At 42.7% G+C, this 17,771-nt stretch overlaps 1 protein-coding gene across 1 annotated transcript in view; it reads left to right on the forward strand.

Annotated features, from left to right (window-relative positions):
• Positions 1 to 5,767: 5,767 nt before the first annotated feature.
• LOC106588001 (Krueppel-like factor 13) overlaps positions 5,768 to 17,771 on the forward strand; it is a 57,750-nt gene continuing 45,746 nt past the window's right edge. Inside the window, exon 1 of the mRNA XM_045708017.2 lies at positions 5,768 to 6,706. Coding sequence (XP_045563973.1) covers positions 6,259 to 6,706 — 448 coding nt within the window. The 5' untranslated portion in view covers positions 5,768 to 6,258. The remainder of the gene's footprint in view (positions 6,707 to 17,771) is intronic.

The following is a 17,771-nucleotide window of genomic DNA, read 5'->3' on the forward strand; positions in this document are numbered from 1 at the left end:
GTCCCAAGGCACCCTAGTCCTTTACCCAAGAGTCCCAAGGCACCCTAGTCCTTTACCCAAGAGTCCCAAGGCACCCTAGTCCTTTACCCAAGAGTCCCAAGGCACCCTAGTCCTTTACCCAAGAGTCCCAAGGCACCCTAGTCCTTTACCCAAGAGTCCCAAGGCACCCTAGTCCTTTACCCAGAGTCCCAAGGCACCCTAGTCCTTTACCCAAGAGTCCCAAGGCACCCTAGTGCTTTACCCAAGAGTCCCAAGGCACCCTAGTACTTTACCCAAGAGTCCCAAGGCACCCTAGTCCTTTACCCAAGAGTCCCAAGGCTCCCTAGTGCTTTACCCAAGAGTCCCAAAGCACCCTAGTCCTGTACCCAAGAGTCCCAAGGCACCCTAGTCCTTTACCCAAGAGTCCCAAGGCTCCCTAGTGCTTTACCCAAGAGTCCCAAAGCACCCTAGTCCTGTACCCAAGAGTCCCAAGGCACCCTAGTCCTTTACCCAAGAGTCCCAAGGCACCCTAGTCCTTTACCCAAGAGTCCCAAGGCACCCTAGTCCTTTACCCAAGAGTCCCAAGGCACCCTAGTCCTTTACCCAAGAGTCCCAAGGCTCCCTAGTGCTTTACCCAAGAGTCCCAAGGCACCCTAGTCCTTTACACAGAGTCCCAAGGCACCCTAGTCCTTTACCCAAGAATCCCAAGGCACCCTAGTCCTTTACCCAAGAGAACCAAGGCACCCTAGTCCTTTACCCAGAGTCCCAAGGCACCCTAGTCCTTTACCCAAGAGTCCCAAGGCACCCTAGTCCTTTACCCAAGAATCCCAAGGCACCCTAGTCCTTTACCCAAGAGTCCCAAGGCACCCTAGTCCTTTACCCAAGAGTCCCAAGGCACCCTAGTCGTTTACCCAAGAGTCCCAAGGCACCCTAGTCCTTTACCCAAGAGTCCCAAGGCACCCTAGTCCTTTACCCAAGAGTCCCAAGGCACCCTAGTCCTTTACCCAAGAGTCCCAAGGCACCCTAGTCCTTTACCCAAGAGTCCCAAGGCACCCTAGTCCTTTACCCAAGAGTCCCAAGGCTCCCTAGTGCTTTACCCAAGAGTCCCAAAGCACCCTAGTCCTGTACCCAAGAGTCCCAAGGCACCCTAGTCCTTTACCCAAGAGTCCCAAGGCACCCTAGTCCTTTACCCAAGAGTCCCAAGGCACCCTAGTCCTTTACCCAAGAGTCCCAAGGCACCCTAGTCCTTTACCCAAGAGTCCCAAGGCTCCCTAGTGCTTTACCCAAGAGTCCCAAGGCACCCTAGTCCTTTACCCAGAGTCCCAAGGCACCCTAGTCCTTTACCCAAGAATCCCAAGGCACCCTAGTCCTTTACCCAAGAGTCCCAAGGCACCCTAGTCCTTTACCCAGAGTCCCAAGGCACCCTAGTCCTTTACCCAAGAGTCCCAAGGCACCCTAGTCCTTTACCCAAGAATCCCAAGGCACCCTAGTCCTTTACCCAAGAGTCCCAAGGCACCCTAGTCCTTTACCCAAGAGTCCCAAGGCACCCTAGTCCTTTACCCAAGAGTCCCAAAGCACCCTAGTCCTTTACCCAAGAATCCCAAGGCACCCTAGTCCTTTACCCAAGAGTCCCAAGGCACCCTAGTCCTTTACCCAAGAGTCCCAAAGCACCCTAGTCCTTTACCCAAGAATCCCAAGCACCCTAGTCCTTTTATAGTAAACTACTGTTGACGGTCAACTGGACTCCGGTCTAAAGTAGTGCACTATAAAGGGGATAGGGTGACATTGTCTGGTCTAAAGTAGTGCACTATAAAGGGGATAGGGATCCATTTGTCTGGTCTAAAGTAGTGCACTATAAAGGGGATAGGGTTCCATTTGTCTGGTCTAAAGTAGTGCACTATAAAGGGGATAGAGTTCCATTTGTCTGGTCTAAAGTAGTGCACTATAAAGGGGATAGGGTGACATTTGTCTCGTCTAAAGTAGTGCACTATAAAGGGGATAGGGTTCCATTTGTCTGGTCTAAAGTAGTGCACTATAAAGGGGATAGGGTGACATTTGTCTGGTCTAAAGTAGTGCACTATAAAGGGGATAGGGTGACATTTGTCTGGTCTAAAGTAGTGCCCTATAAAGGGGATAGGGTGACATTTGGTTGATGCCCCTGGTTTCTGGTTTCACAGTGTAGAGATTCCACTGTAAGGAAGCCCTCTCATTGTTCTGATGAGATGATCGTAGGTAAACAATACGTCACACGTCTACAGCGCTCATAAACATGTCCTGTCTCAACGCTAACGTTGCTTCTGTAATAAACCTTCTCTTATAGCCTTACAAGATCCTACACCTGCATATCTGAGACTGTTCCCGATTGTCTACTTCCTATAAAACAAGTATCAACCACAACCCCAAAGCTAGCTGACATCTCTGTCTACCCTGACCTAACCTGTACCCCTGCACATTGACTTGGTATCAACCACAACCCCAAAGCTAGCTGACATCTCTGTCTACCCTGACCTAACCTGTACCCCTGCACATTGACTTGGTATCAACCACAACCCCAAAGCTAGCTGATATCTCTGTCTACCCTGACCTAACCTGTACCCCTGCACATTGACTTGGTATCAACCACAACCCCAAAGCTAGCTGACATCTCTGTCTACCCTGACCTAACCTGTACCCCTGCACATTGACTTGGTATCAACCACAACCCCAAAGCTAGCTGATATCTCTGTCTACCCTGACCTAACCTGTACCCCTGCACATTGACTTGGTATCAACCACAACCCCAAAGCTAGCTGATATCTCTGTCTACCCTGACCTAACCTGTACCCCTGCACATTGACTTGGTATCAACCACAACCCCAAAGCTAGCTGATATCTCTGTCTACCCTGACCTAACCTGTACCCCTGCACATTGACTTGGTATCAACCACAACCCCAAAGCTAGCTGATATCTCTGTCTACCCTGACCTAACCTGTACCCCTGCACATTGACTTGGTATCAACCACAACCCCAAAGCTAGCTGATATCTCTGTCTACCCTGACCTAACCTGTACCCCTGCACATTGACTTGGTATCAACCACAACCCCAAAGCTAGCTGATATCTCTGTCTAACCTGACCTAACCTGTACCCCTGCACATTGACTTGGTATCAACCACAACCCCAAAGCTAGCTGACATCTCTGTCTACCCTGACCTAACCTGTACCCCTGCACATTGACATGGTATCAACCACAACCCCAAAGCTAGCTGATATCTCTGTCTACCCTGACCTAACCTGTACCCCTGCACATTGACTTGGTATCAACCACAACCCCAAAGCTAGCTGATATCTCTGTCTACCCTGACCTAACCTGTACCCCTGCACATTGACTTGGTATCAACCACAACCCCAAAGCTAGCTGATATCTCTGTCTACCCTGACCTAACCTGTACCCCTGCACATTGACTTGGTATCAACCACAACCCCAAAGCTAGCTGATATCTCTGTCTACCCTGACCTAACCTGTACCCCTGCACATTGACTTGGTATCAACCACAACCCCAAAGCTAGCTGATATCTCTGTCTACCCTGACCTAACCTGTACCCCTGCACATTGACTTGGCACCGGTACCCCCCCAGTATATAGCCTGAAATAAATAAATAAAAATATAGCCTCGTTATTTTATTGTTTTACTTTTTATTATGTTTTATTTACTTTAGTTTATTTGGTAAATATTTTCTTAACTCTTTCTTGAACTGCACTGTTGGAAGGGCTTGTAAGTAAGCATTTCACAGTAAGGTCTACACATGTTGTATTCAGCATTTCACAGTAAGGTCTACACATGTTGTATTCAGCGTTTCACAGTAAGGTCTACACATGTTGTATTCAGCATTTCACAGTAAGGTCTACACATGTTGTATTCAGCGTTTCACAGTAAGGTCTACACATGTTGTATTCAGCATTTCACAGTAAGGTCTACACATGTTGTATTCGGGCACATATGTGTAAGGGCTGTCGTGAGAGAGAGTAGACCAAGGCGCAGCGGAGTTAGTGTTCATCATTGAATATTTAATAAAGAAAGAACACTATACAAACAAAACGAGAAAACCGACAGTCAAACAGTCCTGTCAGGTGCAAAACACTAACAGAAACAATTACCCACAAAACCCAAATGAAAAACATGCTCCTTATGTGTGACTCCCAATCAGCAACAACGAGCTTCAGCTGTGCCTGATTGGGAGCCACACACGGCCCAAAACAAAGAAATACAAAAACATAGAGAAAGGAACATAGAACGCCCACCCAATGTAACACCCTGGCCTAACCAAAAATAAAGAACAAAAAACCCCTCTCTATGGCCAGGGCGTTACAATATGACAAATAAAGTTTGATTTGATTTGAAACTGAGCTGCACTTCCTAACCTCCTGCCTAATGTATGACCATATTAGAGACACGTATTTCCTTTAGATTACACAGATCCACAAAGAATTTGAAAACAAACCCAATTTTGATAAACTCCCATGTCTATTGGGTGAAATACCACAACGTGCCATCACAGCAGCAAGATTTGTGACCTGTTGCCCCAAGAAAAGGGCAGCCAGTGAAGAACAAACAGCATTGTAAATACAACCCATATTTATGTTGATTTATTTCCCCTTTTGTACTTTACCAGAGAGAGAGAGACTAGAGAGAGAGAGAGAGAGAGAAGGAGAGAGAGAAAGAGAGAGAGAATGAGAGAGAGGAGAGAGAGAGAGAGAAAGAGAGGACAGAGAGCGAGAAAGAGACTAGACAGAGCGAGAGAGAGCGGGAGAGAGAGAGAGAGAGAGAGAGCGGGAGAGAGAGAGCGAGAGAGCGGGGAGAGAGAGAGAGCGGGAGAGAGAGGGGTGAGAGAGAGAGAGGGTGAGAGAGAGAGAGAGAGAGAGAGAGAGAGAGGGGTGAGAAAGAGAGAGAGAGAGAGAGAGAGAGAGAGAGAGAGAGAGAGAGAGAGAGAGAGAGAGAGAGAGAGAGAGAGAGAGAGAGAGAGAGCGGCAGAGAGAGAGAGAGAGAGAGCGGCAGAGAGAGAGAGAGAGAGAGAGAGAGCGGCAGAGAGAGAGAGAGAGAGAGAGCGAGAGAGAGAGAGAAAGAAAATAGGAATATCCAGATATTAAGGTGTATACTTATCTTAGCAAACTATTTGACATTTAAAAGTAATATACAGTATAGATAAGGGAAGATGCAGCACTAGCTTCTTACATTGCCTTTAAAACCGTTGCAGGGCGCGCAAGTAATACATTACACATTATGGACTACAATAATACGCAGTAATACATTACACATTATGGACTACAATAAGACAGTAATATATTACACATTATGGACTACAATAAGACAGTAATATATTACACATTATGGACTACAATAAGACAGTAATATATTACACATTATGGACTACAATAAGACAGTAATATATTACACATTTATGGACTACAATAAGACAGTAATATATTACACATTATGGACTACAATAAGACAGTAATATATTACACATTATGGACTACAATAAGACAGTAATATATCTTATTCTTCTTGTGCTGAGCCGTTTTATTTTCTCTAGAAGATAAGAGAGAGAGAGAGAGAGAGAGAGAGAGAGAGAGAGACAGAGAGAGAGAGAGAGAGAGAGAGAGAGAGAGGAGAGAGAGAGAGAGAGAGAGAGAGAGAGAGAGAGAGAGAGAGAGAGAGGAGGCTCTTTATCGCAGATACAACAGTCCACAGCACTGTCTCTCTGTACAGTACATCATGTCCCGATCTAACTTTGTTTAACGAGGTCACGATTCTGGCGCTCCGGAGCGCATCGGTATCCAATGGATAAGCAGCTGCAAGACGACACACCCCTTTATGCATCGGGATGGCACGCCCCCAGCATGGAAACAGCTTCTAGTCGACTCGGCACATTGACCTGTCACAATGCAGGGGACAACTAGGGACATATCACTGGGATGGACTATGTTCATTTGGCTAAAGAAAGAAAGAAAAGTTATTATCGTTTCATAACTGTTTAATTTCCAAAGACCGGAAAAGGGTTTCATACTCGACGTTGTTTACGTTTAGATTTTTTTGTTGTTGATCTAGGATGGCAATTCCATGGAGAAGCCGGTAACATGTATTATGTGAGTTGTTTCCTATTGATAGTATACTGAGACCAAAGCTACCTCCATAATCACATAAAGGGATCAACCCGAATGAAATCATTTTAAAACCAGAACATAGTTGATATATTTGAATGTCACCAATTACGCATCGGTGTTCAGTTTGAAGGGATATGGATCATTTCGCCGCTGAGTGCCTTGTGTCTATGTCCAGTCGGGCTATCGTTCACCCTAAAGAGAACCGAGAGATCAAAACAGAACCAGCCTGCTATCCAAGGAACGATGGAGAAGACCTGGTCAAAGACAACTCTTCTCTTTTCGTGGTGGCGAGGATTCTAGCGGATTTTAACCAGCAGCCATCCACGACTACTAGCGATATTGCCGAGCGGGCAAAAATACAAGAAGGGTGCGTATCGCCAGCTCAAGTCACAGAGGATGGGAATAGTGCCACACCTATCCTCGACAGCCCCGCCGCCGACCTCACACAAAGAGGCAGCAAACGTGTCAGAGGTCGATCCGAAACGGAATCGTCTCAGAAAAAGCACAAATGTCATTATTCAGGTTGTGAAAAAGTTTACGGGAAGTCGTCCCACCTCAAAGCGCACCTAAGGACACACACAGGTCAGTTCCCTTTAAAACAATTTACATTCAAAATGCAAGATTTATTGTGATATTTAAACCCCATTATTCTGTTCTTCTTCAGTTTCACTAGGAGCCTAGTATTATAAAGGGCTGTGTGTGAATAGTGACCCTAAATTGGATGTGAGCCAACGCATTGATGCAATGCACAACGTGTCACATACGGTCGTTCACTGTTATCTATTATTTTGACCCGTTGCACATTAAAAATAAAAGCTTTTTATTTATTTTTTTATTTTAAAAACAACACATTATCTAACTATTCTGTTAATATACACTTAACCCTGTAAACGACCCTCTCTAAAACAATGTTAGAGTTGCAGTGAATGAGAGAGCTGCGTTACATCGTAGCATTGTCTGCGTTCACTGGCCGGTGAATAAGTTGAGCGACTGTAGAAAGCAGCTCAACTCGATGACCTGCAGTATGGGAGGTGTAGAACACCAGGTGCAGCGTCATGGATTCACAACTACTGAAGTACACCACGATGGGCTTGTTTCAGTTCATAGAAAAACTCTAGAAACACAGTGAACATAACAACAACAACAACAAACTATTTGACTTTATCAGAAAACGTTTCTGAGAAAGTCAAATCAATGTATTTACTCTAAGCAATATATCCTATAGGAAAGGATGGATGGAGGAAGAGAGAAAGAGATAGACAGAGAGGGTAAAGAGAGAGAGAGAGAAAGAGATAGACAGAGAGGGTAAAGAGAGAGAGAGAGAGAGAGAGAGAGCGAGATGGTAAGTGTGACTCTAAGCTCTTTGTTTTGCTGTGGGAGGATGTACCACACCCCCTTCACTGGCTCCTCACTAGTTACCACAGCCACAAAGTCATAATTATGGAAAAACCGCACCTATTTCTACAATGTATCTTCTTAAAATCGGATTTTAACCCTAACCTTAAATTAAGACAAAAAAGCTATTTTTGTTTTCATGAATTTTTTTAAAATATAGCCAATTTTCACTATGTGCTTGTGGTAACTAGTGACAACCCCTTCCCTGCCAACACCAGAGTTCTCTCTCTCTCTGTCTCTGTCTCTCTCTCTCTGTCTCTCTGTCTCTCTGTCTCTGTCTCTCTGTCTCTCTCTCTCTCTCTCTGTCTCTCTCTCCCTCTCTCTCTCTCTCTCTCTCTGTCTCTCTCTCTCTCTCTCTCTCTCTCTCTGTCTCTCTCTCTCTCTCTCTCTCTCTGTCTCTCTCTCCCTCTCTCTCTCTCTCTCTCTCTCTCTGTCTCTCTCTCTCTGTCTCTCTCCCTCTCTCTCTCTCTCTCTCTCTGTCTCTCTCTCTCTCTGTCTCTCTCTCTCTCTCTCTGTCTCTCTCTCTCTCTCTCTGTCCTCTCTCTCTCTCTCTCTCTCTCTCAGTCTCTCTCTCTCTTGGCTCCAGGCCCAGCCCCAGACAAACACTCTGCCTGCCTTACAGCTGATCTGTCCAGCAACAGACTCAGCTAGCAGAGCTCAGACACAGAGAGGGTTTCCCATAGGATAAGATGCTTCATATCATGTCATTAGATGGAGACATATAAACTCCACAACCGTAATCCATGTTATTACCACGTGATAAAGCAGTGTGCCAGAGCTCAGACATATCATATCATTAGATGGGGAACATAATGTCCTTAATCTGCCATCCTATAGCTTTCTGAGACCCAGCAGTTCATTGTTGTCCTGTCTAATGGACATTTGTTTTCCTACGTGTCCCTAAGGCCATTACATGCCACTGTGTTGGGACTTGTTGTACCTTTGAGAGGAGCATTCTGGGTTTTTCAATGATATCATGTGTGTGTGAGGCTTCATCATCTTTTCTTCTTTGTTCTTCAAAATAGCTACCATCACAATTACCATCACAATTACTATTACAATTAGCATCACGATTACCATCACAATTACTATCACGATTACTATCACGATAACATCACAATTACCATCACGATAACCATCACAATTACCATCACGATTACCATCACAACTACTATCACGATTACTATCACGATAACATCACAATTACCATCACGATAACCATCACAATTACCATCACGATAACATCACAATTACCATCACGATAACATCACAATTACCATCACGATAACATCACAATTAGCATCACGATTACCATCACAACTACTATCACGATTACTATCACGATAACATCACAATTACCATCACGATAACCATCACAATTACCATCACGATAACATCACAATTAGCATCATGATTACCATCACGATAACCATCATGATTACCATCACGATAACCATCACAATTACTATCACGATTACTATCACGATAACATCACAATTACCATCACGATAACCATCACAATTAGCATCATGAATACCATCACAAACACCATCACGATAACCATCACAATTAGCATCATGAATACCATCACAATTACCATCACGATAACCATCACAATTAGCATCATGAATACCATCACAATTACCATCACGATAACCATCACAATTAGCATCATGAATACCATCACAATTACCATCACGATAACCATCACAATTACTATCACGATTATTATCACGATAACCATCACAATTAGCATCATGAATACCATCACAATTAGCATCATGAATACCATCACAATTACCATCACAATTAGCATCATGAAATACCATCACAATGTGCACATTTTATGGTAAGTGTGTGTAATTGTGTAAATATAATTTTTTGTGAGTTTGATATTCAAATGGTTTCTAACAGGTAAATACCTCAGGAATAGTTTGGTGAGTTTTCAGAGCAATGTAATCATTTTGTCCCATTAAATCAGACCTGTCCTCTGTATCTGTTTTCTATCTACTCACCCCATTTACAGTGATGTTAAATGTTTCATAGTTATTATCAACTGAGTCCTAATGGTCACTACAGCGCACGTACAACAAAACCACGTAATAACTACCCCCCCCCCCCATGTTATTTTCATCCCAACCCTTATGTTGATGAGGATAGAGCATGTTATGAGGAGGTATTCATCAAATTGATAGCCTGCTGCTACTCTCTGTTCATTATCTATGAGTCACTTTAATAACTCTACCTACATGTACATATTACCTCAATTACCTCCACTAACCGGTGCTCCCCTCACATTGACTATGTACCGTAACACCCTGTATATAGCCTCCACATTGACTCTGTACCGTAACACTCTGTATATAGCCTCCACATTAACTCTGTACCGGTACCCCCTGTATATAGCCTCCACATTGACTCTGTACCGTAACACCCTGTATATAGCCTCCACATTGACTCTGTACCGGTACCCCCTGTATATAGCCTCCACATTGACTCTATACCGGTACCCCCCTGTATATAGCCTCCACATTGACTCTGTACCGTAACACCCTGTATATAGCCTCCACATTGACTCTGTACCGTAACACCCTGTATATAGCCTCCACATTGACTCTGTACCGGTACCCCCTGTATATAGCCTCCACATTGACTCTGTACCGGTACCCCCTGTATATAGCCTCCACATTGACTCTGTACCGGTACCCCTGTATATAGCCTCCACATTGACTCTGTTCCGGTACCCCCTGTATATAGCCTCCACATTGACTCTGTACCGGTACCCCTTATATATAGCCTCCACATTGACTCTGTCCCGGCACCCCCTGTATATAGCCTCCACATTGACTCTGTACCGGTACCCCCTGTATATAGCCTCCACATTGACTCTGTACCGTAACACCCTGTATATAGCCTCCACATTGACTCTGTACCAGTACCCCCTGTATATAGCCTCCACATTAACTCTGTACCGTAACACCCTGTATATAGCCTCCACATTGACTCTGTACCGGTACCCCCTGTATATAGCCTCCGCATTGACTCTGTACCGGTACCCCCCTGTATATAGCCTCCACATTGACTCTGTACCGGTACCCCCTGTATATAGCCTCCACATTGACTCTGTACCGGTACCCCCCTGTATATAGCCTCCACATTGACTCTGTACCGGTACCCCCTGTATATAGCCTCCACACTTACTCTGTACCGGTACCCCCTGTATATATCCTCCACATTGACTCTGTACCGGTACCCCCTGTATATAGCCTCCACATTGACTCTGTACCGGTACCCCCCTGTATATAGCCTCCACATTGACTCTGTACCGGTACCCCCTGTATATAGCCTCCACATTGACTCTGTACCGTAACACCCTGTATATAGCCTCCACATTGACTCTGTACCGTAACACCCTGTATATGGCCTCCACATTGACTCTGTACCGGTACCCCCCTGTATATAGTCTCCACATTGACTCTGTACCGTAACACCCTGTATATAGCCTCCACATTGACTCTGTACCGATACCCCCCTGTATATAGCCTCCACATTGACTCTGTACCGGTACCCCCTGTATATATCCTGCACATTGACTCTGTACCGGTACCCCCTGTATATATCCTCCACATTGACTCTGTACCGTAACACCCTGTATATATCCTCCACATTGACTCTGTACCGATACCCCCTGTATATAGCCTCCACATTGACTCTGTACCGGTACCCCCTGTATATAGCCTCCACATTGACTCTGTACCGGTACCCCCCTGTATATAGTCTCCACATTGACTCTGTACCGTAACACCCTGTATATAGCCTCCACATTGACTCTGTACCGGTACCCCCCTGTATATAGCCTCCACATTGACTCTGTACCGATACCCCCCTGTATATAGCCTCCACATTGACTCTGTACCGGTACCCCCTGTATATATCCTCCACATTGACTCTGTACCGTAACACCCTGTATATATCCTCCACATTGACTCTGTACCGATACCCCCTGTATATAGCCTCCACATTGACCCTGCACTGGTACCCCCTGTATATAGCCTCCACATTGACCCTGCACTGGTATACCCTGTTTATAGCCTCCACATTGACTCTGTACTGGTACCCCCCTGTTTATAGCCTCCACATTGACTCTGTACTGGTACCCCCTGTATATAGCCTTGCTATTGTTATTTTTACTGCTGATACTCCCCTCTAACCCTAACCCTATCCATCTACACATCTCTGATACTCCCCTCTAACCCTAACCCTATCCATCTACACATCTCTGATACTCCCCTCTAACCCTATCCCCATCTACACATCTCTGATACTCCCCTCTAACCCTAACCCTATCCATCTACACATCTCTGATACTCCCCTCTAACCCTAACCCCATCTACACATCTCTGATACTCCCCTCTAACCCTAACCCCATCTACACATCTCTGATACTCCCCTCTAACCCTAACCCTGTCCATCTCCACATCTCTGATACTCCCCTCTAACCCTAACCCTGTCCATCTACACATCTCTGATACTCCCCTCTAACCCTAACCCTATCCATCTACATATCTCTGATACTCCCCTCTAACCCTAACCCTATCCATCTACACATCTCTGATACTGCCCTCTAACCCTAACCCATGTTGTGTTGCTACCATGTTATTGTCATGTTGTGCTGCTACCATGTTATTGTCATGTTGTGCTGCTACCATGTTGTTGTCATGTTGTGTTGCTACCATGTTATTGTCATGTTGTGTTGCTACCATGTTGTTGTCATGTTGTGTTGCTACCATGTTATTGTCATGTTGTGCTGCTACCATGTTATTGTCATGTTGTGTTGCTACCATGTTATTGTCATGTTGTGCTGCTACCATGTTATTGTCATGTTGTGCTGCTACCATGTTGTTGTCATGTTGTGTTGCTACCATGTTATGGTCATGTTGTGTTGCTACCATGTTGTCATGTGTTGCTGCCATGCCATATTGTTGTCTTAGGTCTCTCTTTATGTGGTGTTGTGTTGTCTCTCTTGTTGTGATGTGTGTTTTGTCCTATATTTATATTGTATTTATTTATTTATTTTTAATCCCAGGCCCCCGTCCCTGCAGGAGGCCTTTTTCCTTTTGGTAGGTTGTCATTGTAAAATAAGAATTTGTTCTTAACTGACTTGCCGAGTTAAATAAAGGTTAAATAAGATGTGAAAAGTTATCAGAACATCTGAATAATACTGTAAGATAAGGATTTCCTGACCAGAAATTCTCCTGACCTTGGTACTGAATCTCAAGTGAGTCTAGACCTGCAGTCATATGATTCAGAAAAATGGCTTCAAAATCCTGAACATAGCACTTTTAATGAACAATATTCATATTCTGTGAGTTGGGTGTGAACTCCTCAACTATAATCCTCCTCCCACTCACTTTGTTATTGTAGTGAGACTGCACTGCACCACAAAACGGGGACAATCAGCCATTTTGTCTAGACTGCTGTGCTGAGCTAGTGTTCTACGTGTGGAGAAGAGAGACTGGCCCTTAAGGTGCTGATAGACAGCAGGGGGTGGGTGGGCGGGGGCCCATTCATTTTCAATGAAGACTAGACAGGGGTGGGGGGGGTGAAATTCTATCCAGGCAGAACGGTCGGGCGGTGCTCGTGCAGGTGACTGCCACTCAAGTGAGGCTGAGAAAATAGAAATCTGTGCTATTTCTGAAGCAGTGGTGTCATTGTTGACCAATCACGGTAGACAACGTAGCCTGTTGGGGTGATACGCCAGCGCGTATCACCCCAATTGCTAGTTGCTAGCTGGCTAACAACTAGCAATTTACACAGACACGTTTAACAATAAGTTTCAAGTTTCACGGTTTTTCTTTTTTTCATGTCACATGCACAAGTACAGTGAAATGCCTTGCTTGCAAACTCAAAACCCAACAATGCAATAATTTATAACAATGTATTACTAGAAAAAAAACATGAGAAATAAGAAGAAATATGAAGAACACAGTAAGTAAGAATACTATATACAGGATCAGTTAATACCATACTATATACAGGGTCAGATAATACCATACTATATACAGGATCAGATAATACCATACTATATACAGGGTCAGATAATACCATACTATATACAGGATCAGATAATACCATACTATATACAGGATCAGTTAATACCATACTATATACAGGGTCAGTTAATACCATACTATATACAGGATCAGTTAATACCATACTATATACAGGATCAGTTAATACCATACTATATACAGGATCAGTTAATACCATACTATATACAGGATCAGTTAATACCATACTATATACAGGGTCAGTTAATACCATACTATATACAGGATCAGTTAATACCATACTATATACAGGGTCAGTTAATACCATACTATATACAGGATCAGTTAATACCATACTATATACAGGATCAGTTAATACCATACTATATACAGGATCAGTTAATACCATACTATATACAGGATCAGTTAATACCATACTATATACAGGGTCAGTTAATACCATACTATATACAGGATCAGTTAATACCATACTATATACAGGGTCAGTTAATACCATACTATATACAGGGTCAGTTAATACCATACTATATACAGGATCAGTTAATACCATACTATATACAGGATCAGTTAATACCATACTATATACAGGATCAGTTAATACCATACTATATACAGGGTCAGTTAATACCATACTATATACAGGATCAGTTAATACCATACTATATACAGGATCAGTTAATACCATACTATATACAGGGTCAGATAATACCATACTATATACAGGGTCAGTTAATACCATACTATATACAGGATCAGATAATACCTTACTATATACAGGATCAGATAATACCATACTATATACAGGGTCAGATAATACCATACTATATACAGATAAGACCATACTATATACAGGGTCAGATAATACCATACTATATACAGGATCAGATAATACCATACTATATACAGGATCAGGCTCTGATCAGGCCCTACACCCAAACAAGGGCACTCCGTTCATCCACCTCTGGCCGGCTCGCCTCCCTACCTCTGAGGAAGCACAGTTCCCGCTCAGCCCAGTCAAAACTGTTCGCTGCTCTGGCACCCCAATGGTGGAACAAGCTCCCTCACGACGCCAGGACAGCGGAGTCAATCACCACCTTCCGGAGACACCTGAAACCCCACCTCTTCAAGGAATACCTGGGATAGGATAAAGTAATCCTTCTAACCCCCCCCTTAAAAGATTTAGATGCACTATTGTAAAGTGGTTGTTCCACTGGATATTATAAGGTGAATGCACCAATTTGTAAGTCGCTCTGGATAAGAGCGTCTGCTAAATGACTTAAATGTAAATGTAAATGGATCAGATAATACCATACTATATACAGATAATACCATACTATATACAGGGTCAGATAATACCATACTATATACAGGATCAGATAATACCATACTATATACAGGGTAAGATAATACCATACTATATACAGGGTAAGATAATACCATACTATATACAGATAATACCATACTATATACAGGATCAGATAATACCATACTATATACAGGGTCAGATAATACCATACTATATACAGGATCAGATAATACCATACTATATACAGGGTAAGATAATACCATACTATATACAGATAATACCATACTATATACAGGATCAGATAATACCATACTATATACAGGGTCAGTTAATACCATACTATATACAGGATCAGATAATACCATACTATATACAGGGTCAGTTAATACCATACTATATACAGGATCAGATAATAACATACTATATACAGGATCAGATAATACCATACTATATACAGGGTCAGTTAATACCATACTATATACAGGGTCAGATAATACCATACTATATACAGGATCAGATAATAACATACTATATACAGGATCAGATAATACCATACTATATACAGGGTCAGATAATACCATACTATATACAGGATCAGATAATACCATACTATATACAGGGTCAGATAATACCATACTATATACAGGATCAGTTAATACCATACTATATACAGGGTCAGTTAATACCATACTATATACAGGATCAGTTAATACCATACTATATACAGGGTCAGTTAATACCATACTATATACAGGATCAGATAATACCATACTATATACAGGGTCAGATAATACCATACTATATACAGGATCAGATAATACCATGCTATATACAGGGTCAGATAATACCATGCTATATACAGGATCAGTTAATACCTTACTATATACAGGATCAGATAATACCATACTATATACAGGATCAGATAATACCATGCTATATACAGGGTCAGATAATACCATACTATATACAGGATCAGATAATACCATACTATATACAGGGTCAGATAATACCATACTATATACAGGGTCAGATAATACCATGCTATATACAGGATCAATTAATACCATACTATATACAGGATCAGATAATACCATGCTATATACAGGATCAGATAATACCATGCTATATACAGGATCAGATAATACCATACTATATACAGGGTCAGATAATACCATACTATATACAGGATCAGTTAATACCATACTATATACAGGGTCAGTTAATACCATACTATATACAGGATCAGATAATACCATGCTATATACAGGATCAGATAATACCATACTATATACAGGGTCAGTTAATACCATACTATATACAGGATCAGTTAATACCATGCTATATACAGGGTCAGATAATACCATACTATATACAGGATCAGATAATACCATACTATATACAGGATCAGATAATACCATGCTATATACAGGATCAGATAATACCATACTATATACAGGGTCAGTTAATACCATACTATATACAGGATCAGTTAATACCATACTATATACAGGGTCAGTTAATACCATACTATATACAGGATCAGATAATACCATACTATATACAGGGTCAGTTAATACCATACTATATACAGGATCAGATAATACCATACTATATACAGGATCAGTTAATACCATACTATATACAGGATCAGATAATACCATACTATATACAGGATCAGATAATACCATACTATATACAGGGTCAGTTAATAGCATACTATATACAGGGTCAGTTCCAGTACCATATTAACAATGTGCAGAGATACTGGAGTGATGGAGGTAGATATGTATAGGGGTGTGGTGACTAGGCAACAGGATATAAGATAAACACAGTAGCAGCAGCTTGTATGTGAGTGGGTGTGTGTGTGTCTGTGTGTATCAATCAAGTATCAATGTATGCATAATATGTGAGTGAGCAGGTTACATAAATCATTATTTTCGAATCTATTTTTGGATTCCTAATTTCTGTTGCACGTACAGGTAAATGTGTTTTCATGCACGGATACGGTGTTATAGCGATTCACTTTTCGCACGTAGTGTTTGTTTATTTCGTTGCTATGGTCACAAGCAGCTGTGGCCCTTTTGTGTAAAGACACTAGCTGTCTGACTAGGTGGACTAGACGTTGTACTCAGTGGGGAACTCTGCCATATTCCGGTGGGTGTCTGCACACAGGGCTTTAGTTACCATTTGGTTAGACTTTTGCCTCTTCGTTCTAAAACTGAACTCATTGTCTCTAAAGGGGTTCTTCAGCTGTAGAGTTTAAATTATATGTTGGCAACAGGGTTGGATCTCGTTTCGCTTCAAGTAAACAAGAGAAGTTGAGTGATTTGTGGCAGCGTATTGTAGCCTGCCTGAGTGTGTGTGTGTGTGTGTGTGTGTGTGTGTGTGTGTGTGTGTGTGTGTGTGTGTGTGTGTGTGTGTGTGTGTGTGTGTGTGTGTGTGTGTGTGTGCCACGGGTTACACGAGGATACGTGTGCTGCGTTGGTCTGAGGTTAGTGGATGTTGTGTTGTGTTAGGTTTCTGTGACAGCGGCCCAGATGGGAACAGCAGAGCGCGGAACAGAGCACTGTCTGTGTTGGTGTGTGTGTGTGTGTGTGTGTGTGGTATTTCCTGCTGTTGTTGAAACACACGCCATCGGTGCATCCCAAATGGCTCCCTATTTCCATTATAGTGCACTACTTTTGACCAGTACCCTGTGGGGAGAAGCCCAAAAGTATTGCACTATATAGGGAATAGGGTGCAATTTGAGACTTCTTCTCTTCTTTGAAAAGAGCTTCTATTTTTCCTCATTACATCACTCTCTCAGTTAGTCAATACAACTACCTCCTCCACTTTACCTCAGGTAGTCTTAGTAAATACAACTACCTCCTCCACT

This window comes from Salmo salar, chromosome 26, assembly GCF_965601325.2.
Source record: "Salmo salar chromosome 26, fSalSal1, whole genome shotgun sequence".
In the NCBI taxonomy this organism is placed as follows: Eukaryota; Metazoa; Chordata; class Actinopteri; order Salmoniformes; family Salmonidae; genus Salmo; species Salmo salar.